This window comes from Thamnophis sirtalis, unplaced genomic scaffold (assembly GCF_051295495.1).
Source record: "Thamnophis sirtalis isolate CommonGarterSnake01/CBP01778 unplaced genomic scaffold, rThaSir2_p1.2 scaffold_12, whole genome shotgun sequence".
NCBI classification, from domain to species: Eukaryota; Metazoa; Chordata; class Lepidosauria; order Squamata; family Natricidae; genus Thamnophis; species Thamnophis sirtalis.
Genome location: NW_028261392.1, coordinates 52,884,039 through 52,904,248, shown reverse-complemented (window position 1 = coordinate 52,904,248; position 20,210 = coordinate 52,884,039). Strand labels below are relative to the sequence as shown.

The following is a 20,210-nucleotide window of genomic DNA, read 5'->3' as shown; positions in this document are numbered from 1 at the left end:
AGGCTCCTCAACCTTGCTCGTACTCTTGCTACCCTGATGCCAAGCCTCCACACTTGTACACATCTCCCCTCCCCCCACTTTTATGGACAGTTCTCTGCCTCTCTGGTTATTTCCTGGACCAGCCGAGGTCGAATATCCTGCGAATTCAAATAGGCAGGCACGCGCCGGAAAAGAGCACTGCTCCTGCAGGGAGTTCCGGTCAACTCGGAAGTTACGCACTCTCTAGGATGTAAATATCGATATTCTGTAGTTTCCGTTTTGGCCTAGTTTCCGGAACGGAGCTGTTGCCGCTAGATCTGCGAGATGACTACTATGTTCGCTGATACTATCCTTATTGTTTTCATTTCGGTCTGCACCGCTTTATTAGCGGAGGGTGAGTGGGGAAAAGGAGGATAGAATCAGTCTCTCTCCAAGTGAGAAGGACGGAGAGCAGGATGGTGGCTACAGTTAGGGTCATCTTCCTTTAACCAATTTTAATTGTATTTGTTGCAACTTCGTACACATTCAATTGGTATTGGTATTCCATGATCATGCTAGACTGGATTTTGCACTTCTGTCCAGAAGCTGGCAGGATAGTTATAGGGGCTCCGAGGTTTTTTTACGTCGAGAGAGAGGAGGTGGATGCTTGCATTGCAGTCGAAAGGGCAGCGGAACGGGGAAGGGAATCAGGAAGTTGCTGGCAACTTCTCAGGTGATTCAGAAAGTGGTGCCCACCTGAATTCCACCTCAGAAACTTGGCTGGCTTACATTGCCAGGGATGATTAAAATGGTCATATTTGAATTCCTTGATCCATTGCTTGAAGCTAAAAAAGTTAGAAATATTATAATAATTCTGTCCAGTCAAAATTGTTACTATTGAAATATCCACATTAATATGCACATGACAAAAGTGCAGAATTAAATGTATTTTTCTAACCTCCATGATACTCTTGTCTAATTTTGTGCTCAGTATTCAAAATCATTGAATCACATCCAGCCCATAACTTTACACCAGAAGACTATTAAATGTAGCATGCCAATTACACCAACAGCTGATATAATGAATAAGAAATCAGCATTGTGCATTTTACAGAAAATAAGCCTCAGAAGCGTCTTCCCAGATTTGTCTAAAACACATGGCCTCACACCATCTGTAAAAGTGTTTCTTTCCCTAAGGGGACAATGTGTCACAATGCATTTTGTTTACAGTACCCTTTGTCAATCAGCCAATCTGTTCAAGATCAAAATATTATCACTGATAAATGTCAATGGAAGCTGGAACAAGACCACTAGGAGGAAGCAGTGAGTTTTGTCTTGGGAGCCATGGGATTTGTGTTTGTAGAGGCCTAATGACCAGATTCAGTAATTCTTATTAGTTCTGTTCTGTAAAATCTCCACAAACACCAAAATAGCAAATCTGTGCATTGGGCAACTCAATCCCCACCCCCACCCCTGCATGCCTGTGAATGACTAAAGTGCCATGGGTATTGATTTTGTAGTTATAAATTGTAGCTATTAGGCAAATCCATGAATAATGAGATTCAACTGTATTATGTAGCCATTATTTGATAGCAACAATAACCCAGTATGAATTCCCCAACACATCTCCAACCTGGAAGTCTGTCAAGATGAATGAGAGATAGAATAGAATAGAATATTTTGGAAGAGACTTTATTAATTTATGCTTAAATATTAATTTGTAGGGGAAAGCTAAATCAAGATTGCAAAAAATAATTCACTTCATATTTATGAAGTGGACTGGACCTTTTCCTCTCCAGCAATTCTGCTTAGCCAGAGAGGAGGGGATGCAGTAGGCTTTTACTTAAAACTAGTTAGGCACCAGAGAAAAATGCTTGGTTATTTCTTATAGTTTTGAGAAAAGTGTTTGGTTGTTTCTCATAGTTTTACAGCAAAAATAACTAGATAATCTCAACCTGAGTGTTGGCATTATTTTATTGATGGTCTCACTTTATTAGCTAGTGGAGCATCTTGGAAAGCCCTTTCTGGCTACTGTATGAAATAATGGTCTGATCTATCACTGCTTCCTTTATTTTGTTATAATCTCAAAAAGTATGCACTAGAAAAGTTGTTTATCTTATTCTGGTTCAAAATAGCACCAAAATAGTAGCTTTATTTTTAAAAGTTGGGGCAGAGAATCTATAAATCATTCCAAATGCTATCTTGAATTTTCAAGATCTGCTTTACAACCCAATTTTGAAATAGTGAGATGGACTAAAAATATTCCAATACAAGTAAAAACTACATACTGAACATATTAATATCAACAAATAACTGGGACCTCTCACCTGAGAAACTGCATCTGTTTCTTCCTCATTTTATTGTATTGTAAATTTAAAATTATTGTGTCATCATAATATAGGTAGGAAAATTAATTGCATGGAACCATAAAATGTTAAGCAGTTGTGAGACTTTCTTCCTACTAAATAATCAAGGTTCTTGCTATGTCAGATATGAATAACTAAAGTTGGTTCAAGGGCCACATCAGGCTTTGGATTGCAGAATGCTAGCTGCAATCCAAAAGTAAGAGACACAGAGTTGAGTTTTAAATTTATGAGAGTCGACTTAGAATGTTTTAAGTGGCTAGGGTTAACCCCAATTAATGCAAAATGCAAAAGAAATGCCTTAGATGTTCTGTCCCACTGATAGAAGCAACTAGTCTGAAGATTTTTGTGTGTTTCTGCCCAGTTGTTATACATCTTTTTCTGTCTTTTGTTTATTTTAGGCATAACATGGGTTCTGGTGTATAGAACAGATAAGTATAAAAGACTGAAAGCAGAAGTGGAGAAACAGAGTAAAAAATGTGAGTATGTTCGCAAATACAGTGGCACTGTGGTTAAAATGCAGTATTGCAGGTGCTTCTGCTGACTGCTGCCTACCAGCAGTTCGAATCTCACCGTATCAAGGATGAGTCAAGCTTCCATCCTTCCGAGGTTGGTAAAATGAGGAGCCAGATTGTTTGGGACAATATGCTGACTCTGTAAATCACTTAGAGACGGCTGTAAAGCACTGTGAAGCAGTATATAAGTCTAAATGCTATTGCTATAGCTTCATTTTTATGTAAGGCTGAGTTACATTCTTTGCTAGGCTGAGTTGTATTTATAAATCTTTGTGGTTGGTTTGTGATCTATATGCAATAACCCTAGCAACCAATGCTCCCCAAGTGAGATATATGTTGCAAAGGAATGTTAAATAAAACAATAGCTAGCAAAGGAGAAAGACTGGCATATAAATTCTGCACTTTTTGAGTTTAACATTTTTATTGAGTTATAAAGTATTGTAAAATACAAAAGTACCGTATTTTTCAGAGTATAAGACGCACTGGAGTATAATGTTTTTTTTTTCTCTCATGCCAATAAAGCTCTGAAAGGACATCTGTGTAAACACTCTGTGTCCTTGGCTATAGCGCTTTGAGGTACAGAATCAGTAAGATCAAAAGGGAAACAGGAGCCAGTGCATAATTTAAAAAACCTCTAGCCTCCGAGCGGCAGTTTTGCTTCCTTTCACTTTCTGATATTATCTTTGGCTTAAGGGAAACAAAGTTCTTAAATAAAATTTAATAACAAGTAGTTGACTTAGAAGAGCCAACGTTGTGACGGTATGGAGGTACTTTGAGACTGACGCCGATACTTTTGCTACTGGGTGGTCCAATCGGAACTAAACCATCCTGAAAAGACGGTGAACAGGAAGACTATGTCTTGCTCATCTCAGGGACCCCGCAAAGTCCCTGAATGATCCAAGAGAAGGTCTTCAAGCTGCTGACAAAAGGCAGCCTAGGCTGATTAAGTCGGGATGGCTCTGGAACGGAAGGAAAACAGAAAGAGAAAGTGTCTATCTGGTGAGAACTTTTTCTGTTTTGAGAAAGATTGCCCCTAAAATTTTTTAAGATAATTAAATCCTTAAGGAGAAGAAATAAGCAGCGAAATTAACCTGCAGTGGATTGTCTTTTAGAGAAGAAGATACCATATTTTTGGAGTATAAGATGCACCAAGGTTTTGAAGAGGCAATTTTTTAAAAAAGTTTTTGCACTCTTTAGACCTCCCAAAAACTGCCCATTTTGCGTTAAAATGGGCCCGTTTTGTTTTTTTTCCAAAAAAAAGGGCTTGAATAGCCTTTAGGAGGCTTGTAGAGTGTTTCTGGGGGCTGGAAAGGCAAAATTGAGCAAAAAACAGCCCGTTTTTTGCTCATTTCTGCCCTCCTCAGCCCCTAGGAGCACTCTGCAAGCCTTCTAGAGGCTATGCACGGCTATTTAGGTGAAGGGTTGTGTGTCGGGAGGCAAAAAAATGCTGTATTCAGCGTATAAGACGCGCACAGATTTTCAGCCTCTTTTTTGAGGGAATAAGGTGCGACTTATACTCTGAAAAATATAGTATATTCTCTGGCATCTCCACATTTATATCTCCATCAATCTATAAAAACTAGATTATCCATCATCTCAAAGAAAGTAGATGAGGCACACATTTATTCACATATTTCCACTTATATCTGTCCATAAACTACTTATAATATCTTTAGATTTTTGGTTTGGGTGCAAAGCAATGAGAAGAAAGATGGTTTCCTAGGGAAGAATTGTTCATGAAAATAACTGGCTGTATTGTCTAATTCCTACAGTGGAAAAAAAGAAGGAAACAATAACAGAATCAGCAGGCCGACAGCAGAAAAAGAAAATAGGTAATGCCAAATGCTGAGGTTTGTGTGTTCTGCAGAGTAGAGAAGAGAAGAGAATTCTTTATTGACCAAGTGTAATCGGACACAAGGAACTTGTCTCTGGTGCATAATAAGTTCACAGTATACACATAAACAGCAAGTAATAGGTCAAAGGTTATAATCATTAATCGTAAGTTACAAACAACAATCATAATATTGATAAATCATAAGAAACCAATAGAAGATAGTAGGAAAAATGAGAAGATGAAAAAAAGACAGTGCTGTGAGAATTAAATGTTCAGCAGAGTGATAGCATGGGGGAGGGGGAAAACTATCTTTATGTCTGGCTGTTTTGGCATGTAATGCTCTGTAGCAACGTCCTGAAAACAGAAGTTGAAACAGTTCATGTCCAGGATGTGAGGAATGTGTAGATAATTTCTCAGTCCTGTTTCTGGTTCATGCAGTATACAGATCCTCAGTGGAAGGCACAAGAGGTGCAATTGTTTGCCAAACAGCTTAACAAACTACCAATTGGCAGAATATCAGGAGTGAGCAGTAAGTGGTATCTAAACAGGATAATAGCAACGGCTACCAAGAGTTGCATGCAGCCCATGAGCTGCCTGTCCATGTTTTTGGTTTATGTTTTTCCCTGTATTAAAACTGAATAAGCAGTGATACTGATTCTGGAATGTAATCATGGAGTTCAATTTATACGTGAAAAATAGTAATGATCTTCCATTTCTAGTTGGAAGTTTTCCTATAACACAGTGTTTATCAGTGCCTACAAAGTTTTGAAGAAAAGGGGACTCCATTGCATTGAGTGTACATAATACAAAGTGTACATTGTATTATATACACTTTTAGGACATGGGTAATTGATCTGAATCTTCAGACTTCCCAATATGCCTCTTTGTTTTATCATAAAGTGCTTTAGATGATACTTGGCTCATTGGAAGTAAGTTTCTGATTTTGTAAATTGATTGTAAAACATTTTAATGCTTTGCAGAGAGGCAAGAAGAGAAACTGAAGAACAACAACAGAGATCTGTCAATGGTGAGTGTTACAAAAAAGTCTGGTCCTGTTTAATAGAATTATGAATGTGGTCGTAAATTGAGGACTATCTGTAAAAGATATGGGTTTAGACTTCTTCCCTCTTGTATAAGTAATCCCAGATTACTTCATCTTTATGGGTAATATGGGATTATTTATACAAGATTGAAGAGTTTCTGGGATACCTTAGTTTAGTTAGCTTGTTTGCTGGGTTATATTATAGGTCATATAATCATTCAGTAAAATCTGGCCCATTTGGTCAAGTTGTTCTTTGTAATCATTCTGGTACCATAGAAAGTACCAGAAACTTAATGACAAGAGTTATATCTCTTCATAACTTCCGTAGGAACACCTCATATCTTGATAGTTTTTATTATATAGAGAGAGTATTGAGTACTTTCAGGTTTTTTCAATGCACCTTTTTAACAACCTATAACTATAACTTTACAAAATTGAAATCAAATTCTAAAAAACTAATATTCTTAATACATTTTCTCTTAATTTTAATCCAACACATAATAAATTGTCAAATGTAAATAACCTTATATTTATAAAGCTACAGTATTTCTTTAGTCAAATTCAATCTAATCCTCAAATCCCAAAATGAAAAGCTGATTTTCAAATTGAGCAGTTTTGGAATAAAAATAATAGCAGCATTTATCACAAGAGGTGAGAAGTAACCAGATTAAGCAATTTCTTTGTGTTTCAATCTTATCTGTTTGGTCTTAAAATACTCAATAGGATTTAGTAATGATGAATATTAATTTACATACTAAGACCAAGAAGCAGATAGTAGATATGCATAATCTACAATAAAAATATAAAGACTGGATATAGTTTTTTGGAATGGAAGAGAAATAATCCATGAATGACTAAGGGAATTTGTCAGAATCCACTGTAGAAATTGGGCATCATTTTAGAATCAAGAGTTAGAAAGGGCCAATGAGATCATGGAATAGTCTGATCTGTTGAGCAGAGGAAGCCAAGGTTCTGAATTAAAGCATCCCGAGACATCTGTGCTGTCTGTGCTTATCCAGTGACGAGAACCTGCGCCTCCTTGAGTACTTGGTCCGTTGGTCAAACTGTTAAAAGGAGGTCAGGACTTATTCTCTCACATTCCAAAAGGGCAAAACAGATTTAAGTTACAAAAATTCAAATTTGGAATGTTAAAAAAGTTAGAAAACAGACCTTAACAGAAGTGTTGGGCAGTTAGTTAGAGTGCTGGTGGGCTCCCCTTCACTAGATAACCTCAAGTAGAGGCTACTCTTCCTGGAATGTTTTACTTTGGATCCTACACTGAACAAAGAATTGCAGTTGATATGCTAAATACAGTCCAAATCTGTGATACTGGGCTTTCTGCCTTTGTGGTTCAGTTTAACTCAAATGTTCAAATTTCTCCAAATGGAATCATCAGATTTTATTTGGGGAAACATTCCTAATGAGATTTAACTATTCTGACTTTTCTGACTTTTAATCTATTCTTTTTAAAAACTTGGAGCAAATAAACATTTGAGGTTCACAAATGCTCAGTTCCCAGGCCAGGACTGGAAACAACCCTGTGCTCAGTTCCGAATTTTTAAAGTATCCTGGATAGATCATTATTACAATATTAGCTGAAAAACAACCAACCCTCAGTACTGTACTATCTAGCCAGTATAATCCTTCTTTAGATTATTACTTTTTAAATAGAAGAGAAACTTTAATTAGACAAAATAGCAAGACTGTTGTCTGGGATTGGATTATATGATCATATGGCAGATTGTTTCATAGCCTGATTTAATGCAGTGGAATTGACTTTTAAAGCCATAAATGACTTGAAAGTAAATTACCTGAATGAGCATGGTACATGGTTGCTGTGGTTTATTTGGTGCCAGGCAATTTTAACATTAACTGTTGCATTTATGTTTCTTTTAAAAGATTTGTATGGCTGCCCATCTTAAAACAACTCTGGGAGGCTCACAACAATAAAACTATAAAAACCATAAACCCACCCCCCTTAAAAAACCAATTTCTCAATCAACTTCCCAGGGTGCCCTAACATTTATCTGCAGACTCTGCCCCTTTTATACCACTGCCTAGTGAAAATCCAGGTTTTAATGACCTTCCAGAAGGCTAAGAGATTGCTTTGTAAATCCATTTCTTCCCTCAGCCTCTCTTTTGCACTTTGGATTCTTATTTATCCAATAGTAATGTTTTCACTTTTTTATTGCAGGTTCGCATGAAGTCCATGTTTGCCATTGGTTTTTGTTTCACTGCTCTGATGGGAATGTTTAATTCCATGTAGGTGATTATTGGTACTGTTTTTATTTTAAAAATGCGGGGTTCTTGGTGCTTTCTGAATTTAGCTGCTTTTTTGCAGACATTTCATTAGGTAACATCAGTGGTAATAGGAAATTGGATTTGCTTTCAGTTTATAGTCTACTGGCTTGCCCTGTCAGTGCTGATGGGGGTGGTCTTGAAGGTTTTTTGGTTGTGCTGTTTACTGTTAGTACAGGTGGGCAGTCTGGAAAAAGGACGCCTATGCAGTGCAGTTCCTTGATTCGGATATAGTTTACTTTTGATAGTTAGTCTTATGATAATCTTGCTTTTAATCTGTGTTCATCTAGGTGTTGATTCCTGGTGGGGAGATGTTTTGGTCTTTTTGTTCCCCTTTTGGCTTCTTTATTATCTCTTTTGCACAGTATATACATATTGTTAATGTCTATATGTCTATTGATGGCCAACAGCAAGAATCCTTGCTATTGTTGACTGAGGTTTTAATCCATTCGGATAAAGACAGGTTTTGTGGTTTCTCCTTGGGGCAATTGCGGGATAGTTACAAAATCCTGGAGAAACACTACTTTGAAAGGGGTCAATCCTATATTGCTCTGTATGGAATTATTATACATGACCTCTGCAATAAGGCAAGAGGTCGGGCCAATTATCCTGCTGATAATTGACATAGCACCTAAGATGCTGTTCTAGAACCGAATTAGCTCGTTCACAAGCTCCATTTGTCTGCAGATGGCGGAGCTTACACCTGGGGCGGAGCCTATTAACTTTAGGAACTCCTTCCAAAAGTGGGAGGTGAATTTGACCCCCCTCCATCTGAGATAATGCATTCAGGGCTCAGTGTAACCTATATACATGTAGGATAAACAATTTAGCCAGCATTTTTGCAAATGGAAGAGCACAAAATGCACTTGCTTGGAGAACAAATCCGTGATCATCCAAATGATAGTATTTCCAATACTCTGGCAGCTCAACAATAAAGTTCATGGATATTTCCTTCTAAGGGGCAGTAGGTCTGGCAACATTTTGGAGTAGTACTTGAGGTTTACCTGGTGCCAGGACAACTAGCAATGTAGGATTCTATGTCTTTTTTCAGAGAGAGCCACCAAAACTCTCTTTTAACCAAATGTAAGGTCTTTATGAAACCAAAATGTCCAGCAGCTTTTGAATCATGGGCCTGTTGGAGGACAACACTTTTTAGACTAGCAGGTACATACAACTTGGCTCCCACCAATGCAATGCCATCCTGCATGGTGCACTCATTGGAGTGGGACTTGAACCATTCATCAGATGCAAGTGCCTCCCTCAGTCAGTTTGTTAGGTCTGTGGGCACATCTAGGTCTGCTTTCCCTTAGCTCCTGGTGACCACTGGGGCTGCTAGTTGTTTGGCAGGAATGACAGGATGAATCACCACTGACCTGGCGCTGTTATACTGGGGCAGCCTGGACAAGGCATTGGCCATAAAATTCTTCCCTCCAGAGAGGTATTTCAGCGTAAAGTTGAACCAATTAAAATGTGCCCAGCAAACTTGTTTGGGTGACAGTTTCTGTGGGGTTTTTAATGCCTCAAGGTTTTTATGATCAGTCCACACCTCAAATAATTGCTTGGTCCCCTCAAGGAAATGCCGCCAGGTTTGTAGGGCCCACCGGACTGCATAAGCTTCTTTCTCCCAAATTGCCCATCTTCTTTCTGTCTCAGTCAATTTCCGGGATGTGTAGGCGCAAGGTTGCAGGTTTCCATCAGCATTCATTTGAAGTAATATTGCCCCTACCACCACGTCACTTGCATCCACTTGGACCACAAACAGTGCATCCATGTCGGGGTATTTTAAAACAGGTTCAGTTGCAAAAAGTCGTTTCAATTTCTCAAAGGCTGCTTGGCATTCCATCATCCACTTCAAGGACTGACTAGGTCTTGGCTTTGCTTTTCCCTTTGATTTTAGGAGATTTTTGTAATTTACACCTAGACAAAGAGAGCTATCTTTCTTCTCTCAAAATAACACTGGCGCAGCCACTCATGGCCTAGCTGGCTGCATGAACCCCATCTTTAGGTTTTTATCAATGAAGTTACGTAGCTCTTCCAATTTGCATGGGGTCATCGAGTAAATCTGTGGCTTTGGAAATTTCATCCCCCGGGAGGATTGCTATGCTGCAATCAATGGAGTGGTGGGGTGGGAGCTTATCGGAAGCCCTTTCACTGAATGCGCTTCTCTCTTTTTTGCCATTTTTTAATTTTTTTAACATACATACATACATACATTCCAAAGTATATCATTACATCTTAACAAACTTTTGAATATTCAATACTATATCAATTCCTCTTACCATCAAGCCTCTTCAATATTTATTTACTCTTCTGCTTTCCATACACCATATTATAGTCTATTTCATCTTCAACTCTTCTCCTCTCCCCGTCTTGTCCTCCCTACCTTTCTTCCCTCTGCCATCTCTCTCTTCTCTACTTCCCCTTGCTCTCTCCTCTCCCGCTTCCCTCTCTCCTACTCTTTCCCTCCCTTCTACTTCTCTCTCCTGTCTCTTCTCTCTATTTATCTCCCTTCCATTTTCTATTTTACATTGTGTATTTCCGCCTTTTAGCAAACCCCATTTAACATCAGTGGCATTAATAATTATATTCCAAAATAAAAGAGAAAAAAACTATTTTCCATATTACTAGTTTTTCTTTTAAAGATATACCTTTATACAAATTCCATTTGTTTCTTCTCCCCCACTCCCCGTAAAAACTTTTTTAGACGAAGTGCAAGATGGATTCAGGTTTCCAGCTTCCTCATAATACTGTTACATATTTATACATCATTAAGTGCCATATTATAGTCTCATATTGTGTGTATGTGTGTGTGCGTATGCGTATTTCCAAGTTCTCCCTCCATTTTTTTTCCTCTCCTCTAGTAACTTTCCCAACTAATATTTTTCCTATTTGTAACCCTACATAATCATTTCACATTCCATAATACATATCAACTGGCCTACTATCTTTATTCACCTTAATTAATCTATCTTTAATTCATTTTTACTTCCAATTCTTTTCTATACCATACACACATATTACATTTCAGTGTTACAGTTAATTGAAGTTCACAATAACCTATTCTTTAGAAACGTTCTCCAACTTCCCCCCTCCCAAATTATTATCTATGTGCGTATTTCTATTCTTCCTCTCATCTACCAATTTTTATTTTCCCTTCCATTTGTTTTTAAAGAATCTTAAATCCCAATCTCTGAACTTCTCCTTTGTCCCAGTCTTTTTTGTGACTTTTTGCTGTACCATTCTTCGCAACCTCTTCAGGATTTCCTTTTGTCTCCTAGGTCTACTTTCCCTTTTTCTTTTCTTATTATATTTCCCCCCTGTAATGAACTCTTATTTCTTTCATCATGCTGCCTGTCTGCTCAATTCTCTTCCTTTCTTTTGTGTTTTTTTTTATTGGGACACGCTCTTCCCTTTTCATTGTGCCGCTATTAAATCCAGTGAGATTCTTATTATTTCCCTCACTCTCTTGCTTTTTCTATACTTTGGCTTTCATTTCTGCTTTTTTCCCAAATATCCAATCGATCATCCTTTCTCAACACAAATGATCCATGCATATTTTTCAACATTTCACATATTTCTTTAAGATCCCACCCCTCCATAATTCCTGGTTTTTAATTTGCTATTTTCCTTCTTCAAATCGTATCCCAATTCTTTACACTTCAAAATTCCCACTTTTTTCTTATCCACCAACTCCAGTCCAGTTCAAATGTTCCTCTTCAAACAAAAAAGGGGAAATATTTCATTGTAAAAGAATGTTGTCAAACAGCCTGTGCCCGATTCAAAGTTCCAAAGTGCTGTTGAAAGAAATGTCCTTCTGGGTTCAGCTCCAAGTGGGGAAAAAGACACTGGAGACATGGAGGCTGCTTGGAAAGATGGTTTATTGTTGGACAGGGCCACGTGTCTTGAGCCCTGAACAGAAAAGGTGTTCACGTGCTTCATTGTTGGTGGAGAAGAAGAGAAGGGCTGAAGGAGGGGCTTGCTAGGCTTTTTATAACCTGTTTAGTCCCACCTCTCTGTTTCCTGTTCCTGTGTAAGAAATGTATTCTGATTGGTTGTCAGAGTCCCATGGGGCCATGCAGGGGCTACTCTCTAGGCTGTGTTTTGAATGCAAGTATGGATGAGTTCTCAGATGCCTTGTGGTCAGTTGAGTAAAGTTCCAACATTATCATGCCTTTACTCCCATCCCCCCTGGGGCTGCAGTGGAGAAGTCTTTATTATGTAAAGTGGACTAGCCTGGCCGTGTCAATGGCCCATTAACAAAGAGAGGATGGGCAGGAAGCTACAGGCAACTATTCTGTCTTTTAAAACATGCTACTTTTCACATCCAGAGAAACATTCTGCCTTTTCAATATTTCCTAGGATATTTCATTTTTCTGGGAGAGGGCTGGATGACAACTTCCCACAATCCTCACCATCAAAATCATCTCTTTCGTTTTCTTTGTTTCTTCCAGATAAGCGTTCTTTCTGGTAAAGATGTAAATGTTAACTCCACAGAGGCACAAAATGCAAATTGTAGCAAGGGGGCAGGGGAGGGGGCTTCTTAAATTGTGTTGAAAGCAAACTTCCTGGTCTTTGGTGTTCTACTCTGGCTACTCTGATTTCATTTCCTTTGTTACTGCCTAGTGATGGTTCTTCTTCTGGTAGGTGCCTCCACTTCTTTGTTTGTTTTTTCCAGTCAGATATCTTAAATCTTAAATGCAGTCTTTAATTTTTAACTCCACAGGAGCACCGAATACAAATTGTAGCAGAGAAGTGGGGTGGGTATTTTTCTTCAATTTTAAGTCATAGGGGTTTTTTCCCTCCCCTCCCCCTTCAGCTCCTTCGTAAGGTTTCCATGGAGTTTGGAGTTCTATCAATTACCTGCTATTAAAGCAAACAATTTTCAGGTTTCAAATTCAACTAGAGAAAAGATCCCCCCCCCCCAGTATTACTGAAATATCCAGTCCTCCTTTTAATTCGGCCTCCTAAGCTAGATAAAAAGTCTGTTCTCTTTGGGTTTTAATGTTTTTAAGCCATCTTTTTCCTTTTCTCTTTGTTTTACCACGCAGTTCCCAATTTCTCCGTTTATGCTATTTATGTTTGAATTCTCTCACAATAACACTCTTATTCTATCAGTGGGTTTTAAATCTTCTCACCCGGTCCTGTCACTTCGACCAGCCATCACTCCTGCACTCGTGTTTAGCCCAGTTGCCTCCAACTTTGTGGCAAACATTTTGCAATGCCTGTCTCCCCCACTGCCAGGTCAGAAAGCTAGTCTCTGGCTTTCGAGGAACCAGTTTCTTCCCTTTTGGCCGTTCGAGACACAGCTCTTTTTTCACCTTCTCTTCAAGAAGGCTCTGGTCTGAAAGACACCCCCCCCCCCCCCGAAAGGTTTGTCAGCCCTGGATTTCACAGGCTCCTCGGGAGCCCACTTTTCCAGTCTGTCTCATTGCAGCGCTACCCAGAGGTCCTCCGAATGCTTCTCTGAGGTCCCTGTATTCCTTTGGGATTTTCTCCCCCTAATTCTTTCATGCGTGAACGCCACCAGTTCTGTTGTGGCTCTGGCTTTGTGGGAAGTCTTCCCCTCCCCCTTATCTGGCTGGGCAGAATGGATGTGTAGCAGGCCCTTCCTCCAGTTCACCTGCGGGCTCCATTTCCGTACCCAAGGTAATCCCAGTATGAGGGGCTATTCCATCCCTACGGTGACGATGAAGCTTAAAGATTCTTGGTAGTCCCCCATCCACATCTCTACCAGTTCAGTTACAAAATGCCCCCCCCCCTTGCAACTGACCCATCCAACTGGCAAAAGGTGATGGGTACTTTCATTGTTCTTAGACCCATTTTCTCCACCACCTGTAGGCTAATAACACACTTGGTGCATCCAGAATCTAAAAGGGCCAGCATCTTCCCCTGGGCGCCGGTTGAGGGTACCCTTAGTGTTGCAGCAGATTGTGGTTAGTAATCTACTTACGAAAGAGCAGGACTTGAGACCACAAAAGTGAAACAGGTTTATTGGATGCATCGAGTTCAGCGTGTTCACACACCAAAATCTGAACTGCCTGGGCTCTGCCCAGGATCCTACTTTTATGCCGTGTTCCACACGGTGCATTCGCAAGGCGTTTCCATACACGAGACAAGCATGACATTTCAAAAAGCAGAAGTTCATTTGGACTGTTACAGCAAAGTACATAGGAGAAATATAAAAAAGAGAAGTTCCTATTTCGTCTTAAGCTGTCAGCAGCTTTCACCTCTGTTCTATCTCTCACCCACATCTGGCTTCCTGTGGCTCCACTTTACAGGGTCTTGCCACACAGTTCAGCCCTATTTGTAATACTTATGAGGAAGTTGGGGAGAAGGTTCACTGCAGCTAAAAGTCAACTTTGGGACTCCAGGGCACTGGAATAAAAGCCAAACTAAAATGAATTTATAAGGTCCATTCTATTAAGACCACCTAACCTGGCCAGCCACTGGTGGGTTTACCTGTGCAACCCATGCTGTATCATTAGTTCTACTGAGATAGTCATGGGGCCCGCATGAGGACTTACCAAGGGGTCATCATTGGAGTTGGTTTCGCTTTCCCATGAAGTGGCCAGGGGTTTCCCTCTCCTCCTGGCATGGTGGAGGACCCTTTCAGGGCTGTTTTGTGGTGTTTCACTGGCTGCTTGTTGGCTTTTTTCCCTCCAGCCAAAGGTGGTTTTGGGCCAGGCTTAGAGTAGCAATCGGCAGCCCCTCCTTCTCATATCTGAAACATGCCATTGATTTGGGCTTGGTTGCTAGCCCTTCTTTTGCTGCTCTAGGGGCCTCTCTTGAAGCAGGAGATGGGTTTTTGCTCCAACAGCTGCCCCCACTGTATTGATTTCTGGCTAGGTCAATTTCCACATCAACAGCCAGCACATAGCAGCTCTGAAGGTCTTGGGGAGCCTCCCTGTTCACACAGCTCTGGTACATGTCATCATTAAGGACATCTCTGTAGCTGTCCATCCGTGTTTCCTGGGACTACCCCTGCATGTGTACAACCAGCTCGCTAAACTCCTGAGTGTATTCTGTCACAGATCTCTATCCTGGGTTAAAGTTTTCGTCCTGGCTCTTGCCTTCCGATTTGCAAGGGGCTCTTCAAAGCATGCCCTCAGGGACGCCATAAACCCATTGTAATCCCTCAGCTGTGGGGAATCATCATTGTGAAGAGTCACCATCCAGTCAGCCATGGTACCTTCCAGTGCTTGCGGCAACACTAGTTCAAGCACGCACATGCACACCAGCCGGCCACTCACAGCCTGGTGGTGATTAGGCCATGGTAGTGGGCCATGGCCCACAGGTTGGAGACCCCTATTCTGGAGTGTTGAGTATTCCTGCTAGCGTTGTCTGCAAATTTGTTGTCTTCATCTAAATTATTGATGAAGATATTGAAGAGTACTGGCCCAAAGACAGCCTTGGAGAATACCCTGCATACTTCCCTCCATGTAGATGCAGTTCCATTAAGTACTACCCAGTGAATGTGATGGGTTAGCCAATTACCAATCCATATGGTAGTGATGCTGTCTAACCCACATTTTTCTGTGTATTTTCTAAAATTATAATTATAACATATTTGTAAATTCCTTGTTCATCCACCTGATTCTGTTCCTTCACATTTCTGTATATTTTCTTTTTGTTTATTTATTTATTTTGCCCAGAATTGTTAAAAAATGCATTTCAAAAAGATGATTAAGCAGAGGTCAGAACCACAAGAAGGAAGTTTTGCTAGACCTCATATCTCACAAGGCACTCAGCGTATTGCAAAGTTGGATCTAACTAATTAACCTTATCCACAATACTGTTCAGAAATGGCACCATGTGATCATGAAAGGATGTCATTATGGGAAACGTGACTCAAAGAATAGAAAGGATTGTCAGGATCTTGTTGAAAAGATGGAATTGTAGAATTATTTCACAACAGCTTTAAAAATCTTGCCCCTTGTGGGAAAAGGTTTGTAGTAAGTGGTGGTGATTTATGTGAAGGAGTAAAAAAACAGCTACCAAAGCTCATTTCAAGGATTATTTTCCTGTTAATCTATTAAAATATCCATTTATAAACTAAGGCTATGGACATGGGAATGTTACTCCTTATTCTGTCCTTGTAATTTTATCGTTTGCCCTAAATGTGATGTTATTTGGTTATTGTGGAACAAAATGTTGCTTATAAACAAAATATTTATCTCTGTATTGAAATTATTCTGCAAATAATATAAATTGCCTTATAACTAAATTCTTTTCGCAGATTTGATGGAAGAGTGGTTGCAAAGCTCCCATTCATACCACTTTCTTACATTCAGGGGTTGTCTCATCGTAATCTTCTGGGTGAAGATTGCACAGATTGTTCCTTCATCTTTCTCTATATTCTCTGCACCATGTCTATTCGGCAGGTAAGGTCTGCTTTGGGTTTTATTTCTGTGGCTGAATAACCATAACAAAACTTCTAGAGAATTAGAAGCAATGATTGGTGTAGTTTGCTACTGATGGGTATGTTATACTTTTTCTAGTAAACATTTTAAAATTTCAACAAAATGGAACACTTGTCTATTATTCTCATTTCTTAGTGTGTATCTAAAGAAACCTAGGTTCTAGCTCTGTTAAGCACTGGGTGACTTTGCACCAATCACTGCTTCTGGATTCTAGACTCTTTATCCTATGTGTCTGTCTGTGAGTGGTAGATTATAGTCTATTACCTTCAAGTTATCATCTCAAACTATCATCATCCAGTGGATCGATTTGGGACAAGAATGGTTGTCATGATGATGATAATCATCATTCTAATCCTGGAATGTTTGTGCCTTTGCTACTGTATGTTATAGCAATAGCAATAGCAGTTAGACATATACCGCTTCATAGAGCTTTCAGCCCTCTAAGCGGTTTACAGAGTCAGCATATCGCCCCCACAATCCGGGTCCTCATTTTACCCACCTCGGAAGGATGGAAGGCTGAGTCAACCCTGAGTCGGTGAGATTTGAACTGCTGAACTAGCAGTCAGCTGAAGTGGCCTGCAATACTGCGCTCTACCCACTGCGCCACCTCAGCTTTTAGTAACTGCCTTTCTTGTTTGTTATTGTAAGGAAACTGTTATAATACATTAGGATTCCACCACCATGTCCGAAAAGCTAGGGATACCATATTTTCACGCTATAAGACACACTCCCCACCCCCAAAAAAGTGGGTGGAAATGTCTGTGTCTTATAAAGTGAATATTACAGTGGGGGGGTGTGTGTCGTGTGGCAGCCAACAGCCTGCCTCCTCTGTTTCTGCTGCCTCCACCAGGGAATGCTGTAGCCTTTGCTGCCAAGCTGCTGATTGGCAGTTGGATCGGCCTCACGGAATACCGCCGATCAGTTGTTCTAGGTGGCAGGAATTGCTGCCGCCTATCGTCACCACTGCCTGTTTGCCACTGCCTATCGCCATTGATTGGCGGCAGTGACCCCCACCGCCTAGAATAGCTGATCGGTGGTATTCTGGGAGGCCAATCCAACCACCAATCAGCAGCTCAGCAGCAAAGGCTCCACCGTTCCCCAGTGGAAGCAGCAGACACGAAGGAAGCAGGCTGTTGGCTGCAAGGATGCTACCAGATGGATGCAGAGGCAGATTTTTTTCTTGTTTTCCTTGTCTAAAGTTAATGTGTGTCTTATCGTCCGGAGCATCTTATAGTGCGAAAATGGTAATTAGATTTATTCTCAGTTCAGAAATGTGTTTTGTTACATTGCTTTGTTAAATGAGGACCCAGATTATTGGGGGCAATATGCTGACTCTTAAACTGCTTAAATAGGGCTGTAAAGCACTGTAAAACGGCATGTAAATCCAAGTGCTATTGCTTTCAAAGCCTACTAATTGTATTGGCACAACTTCAATTCCATACATATATCTTGAAATACTGAAGATACTATATTTTATGCTAATGTAGGGTACGTTACTTGAAAAGACTAACTTGGATAGCAGCAGTTGACAAAATTCAAGTTCTAATTCGATTTGTTTGTTTTTCAAGAAAAATTGAATAGTCAAGATAGTTGACAGTATTAAATGAATCAGAGCAAACAAAAATTCTAAAATATAAAAATAAATACTGTATGATATACACCACACTACACAATACAGATTTGATAATTGAGTGGTGACTTAGAAGGTGGTAACACTTAGCCAGTCTTGGCTGATTTCATGCAAAACAAAGTTAGCTATGATTATATGGAGGATCATTAGGCATTCCTAAATTGAAGTGGTTTCTAAATTGAAATGCTTGGCGGGGGGGCAGGAGAAGGCAATAGCAAATCATTTCTCTAACACTACAAAGAAAATTGAATAGTGCAATAATTGAATAGAAATTATTACATCAGTTGGCTTATTTGTATACTGGAATCTAAATCTTCATTTTATATCCTTTATTTCTTACAGGAGAATATAAGTTCTGAAAATCCCTTAACTGTACTTAACAATTAAATTTTTATTTCTTTATAATCAGAATGGTACAGATTAAGCACACCTACTTTTTCAGTTCGTAAATATGTAAGTGTAAATGAAACTAGCAATTATTTGAGGTTGATTACAATGTTTGCTTATGGTTTTGATATTTGGTAAGGGAAAATGCACTACTCAGTTCTTCTGTCTTTTTTGCTCCTTTATCAGAATATTCAGAAGCTGTTGGGTCTGGCTCCTTCCCGAGCTGCCACCAAGCAGGCTGGAGGATTCCTTGGCCCCCCACCTCAAGCTGGGAAGTTCTCCTGAAATAAGAAAAATAATTTTATCTCTCTTGCCAACAAAAATATTTTAGAAATATTCAGATTTTTCAGAAAAGTTTCTAAAAATATTTGGATACCCAAGATATCCAGTAACATATGTGTTTTATGAATTGAACCAAGTTGAACAAATATCTTAGATTGACTCTCAGTTTCCAGGATGGAGAGAAGGTACTTTCATAAAGATCTTAAAGTCTGGAAAAACTTGTAAGAATACATATTGAAATTAAAGATGGTGCAGGGATTCATATAAAGTTGGGTCTTTTTTAAAGACATGATTCCACACGTATTGATAAACAAAGAAGAATTTCCATTATCCTTCACTATTTAATTTGTCTTCCCTCTTGCTGCAATTTTTCAAATGTTAATTTAGTCCAACATTAACTGGATTTCTCTAAGAATTTATAAAAAAGATTATACATTGTCATTCAGTATTTGATATTAATGGATAATGGAGACGCCATTAAATTATGACAGAAAATTTGCCATGAGACACTTAATCTACATTAATTATTTTTATTTTTATTTATAGAAATAATTACAATTTTTCGTCACAGCATATTTTTGTTGATTTGTTTTTTGTTCCATTGTATTTGTTCTTATCTGGCAATTCACTAGAAAGGTGAATCTGCTACAGATTGGTGAACGTCATTTGCAAATGTGGATATCCCATGCTATTCTAGGTTCATTTATAAAGATACTGAAGAATATTGACTCCTGGAAATTGCATTCATTATTTCCCTCTAGGGTAGTACAGAGTTATTGATGAGTACCTTTTGGGTATAATTGTTCATCCAGATGAAAATCCATTAGATTGCAGTTCCCCCTAGCCCATATTTAATTAACTTGTGACAAAAATATCAAACTATCAAACTACAATCAAGATACACTGCATCCACATTTGGTCTATCAAAATATTCATTTCAGTTTTTAAATGATATGATTAATGTTGCTACTCTAGAAATAGTAGCATTCTTCTCTGGTTGCTTGCAGACTGGCTACTTGACAATATTTCCTAATAGCTTTCCTATTACAGATGTTTAGGAGAAGCATGGAGGTTACAGATTGCCTATTTTTTGCCTTAGAAGTTGCCCTTAAATCACTCACTCTAGTGACATGTTCATATTAGCTGCAGCTCCCAGGTTGCCAAAAAATTATTGAGTTGTTTATTCTGTTCTGTGTCATTGCTTACATAATATACCTGTTATCTAAGCATATAATCACACTTCTTCCCTAATGTAAGTATAACTCTACTAATCACACTTCTTCCCTCTGGTAATATTTTCTTTTATCCTTATTGTATTTCTATTTAATTTATTTAGCAGCCCATCACACTTTGGCTTACCTAATTAAAACAACTCCAGAAAAGTAACCACAGGGCCAACAAGGAAGCCATAGAGCCCACTTATCACCACCCATTACTCAGTTGCCTGGGGGAACAGCTAGGTTTCCAATGCCTTGTGCAAG

General features: G+C 39.2%; 1 protein-coding gene across 2 annotated transcripts; it reads left to right on the top strand.

Moving 5' to 3' along the window:
* The first annotated feature begins 214 nt into the window (after positions 1 to 214).
* On the top strand, positions 215 to 19,457 carry TMCO1 (transmembrane and coiled-coil domains 1). Of its 2 annotated transcripts, none has more exons than XM_014071973.2 (7): positions 215 to 373; positions 2,723 to 2,800; positions 4,609 to 4,668; positions 5,651 to 5,697; positions 7,907 to 7,974; positions 16,302 to 16,391; positions 18,634 to 19,457. In XM_014071973.2, the coding sequence occupies exons 1-7, from the start codon at positions 304 to 306 to the stop codon at positions 18,776 to 18,778; spliced, it is 558 nt and encodes a 185-aa protein (XP_013927448.1). In that variant the 5' UTR covers positions 215 to 303; the 3' UTR covers positions 18,779 to 19,457. The 2 variants fall into 2 exon arrangements, with proteins under 2 accessions (XP_013927448.1, XP_013927447.1); XM_014071972.2 differs by having other exon boundaries at positions 216 to 373; positions 16,247 to 16,391.
* The last annotated feature ends 753 nt before the right edge of the window (positions 19,458 to 20,210 follow it).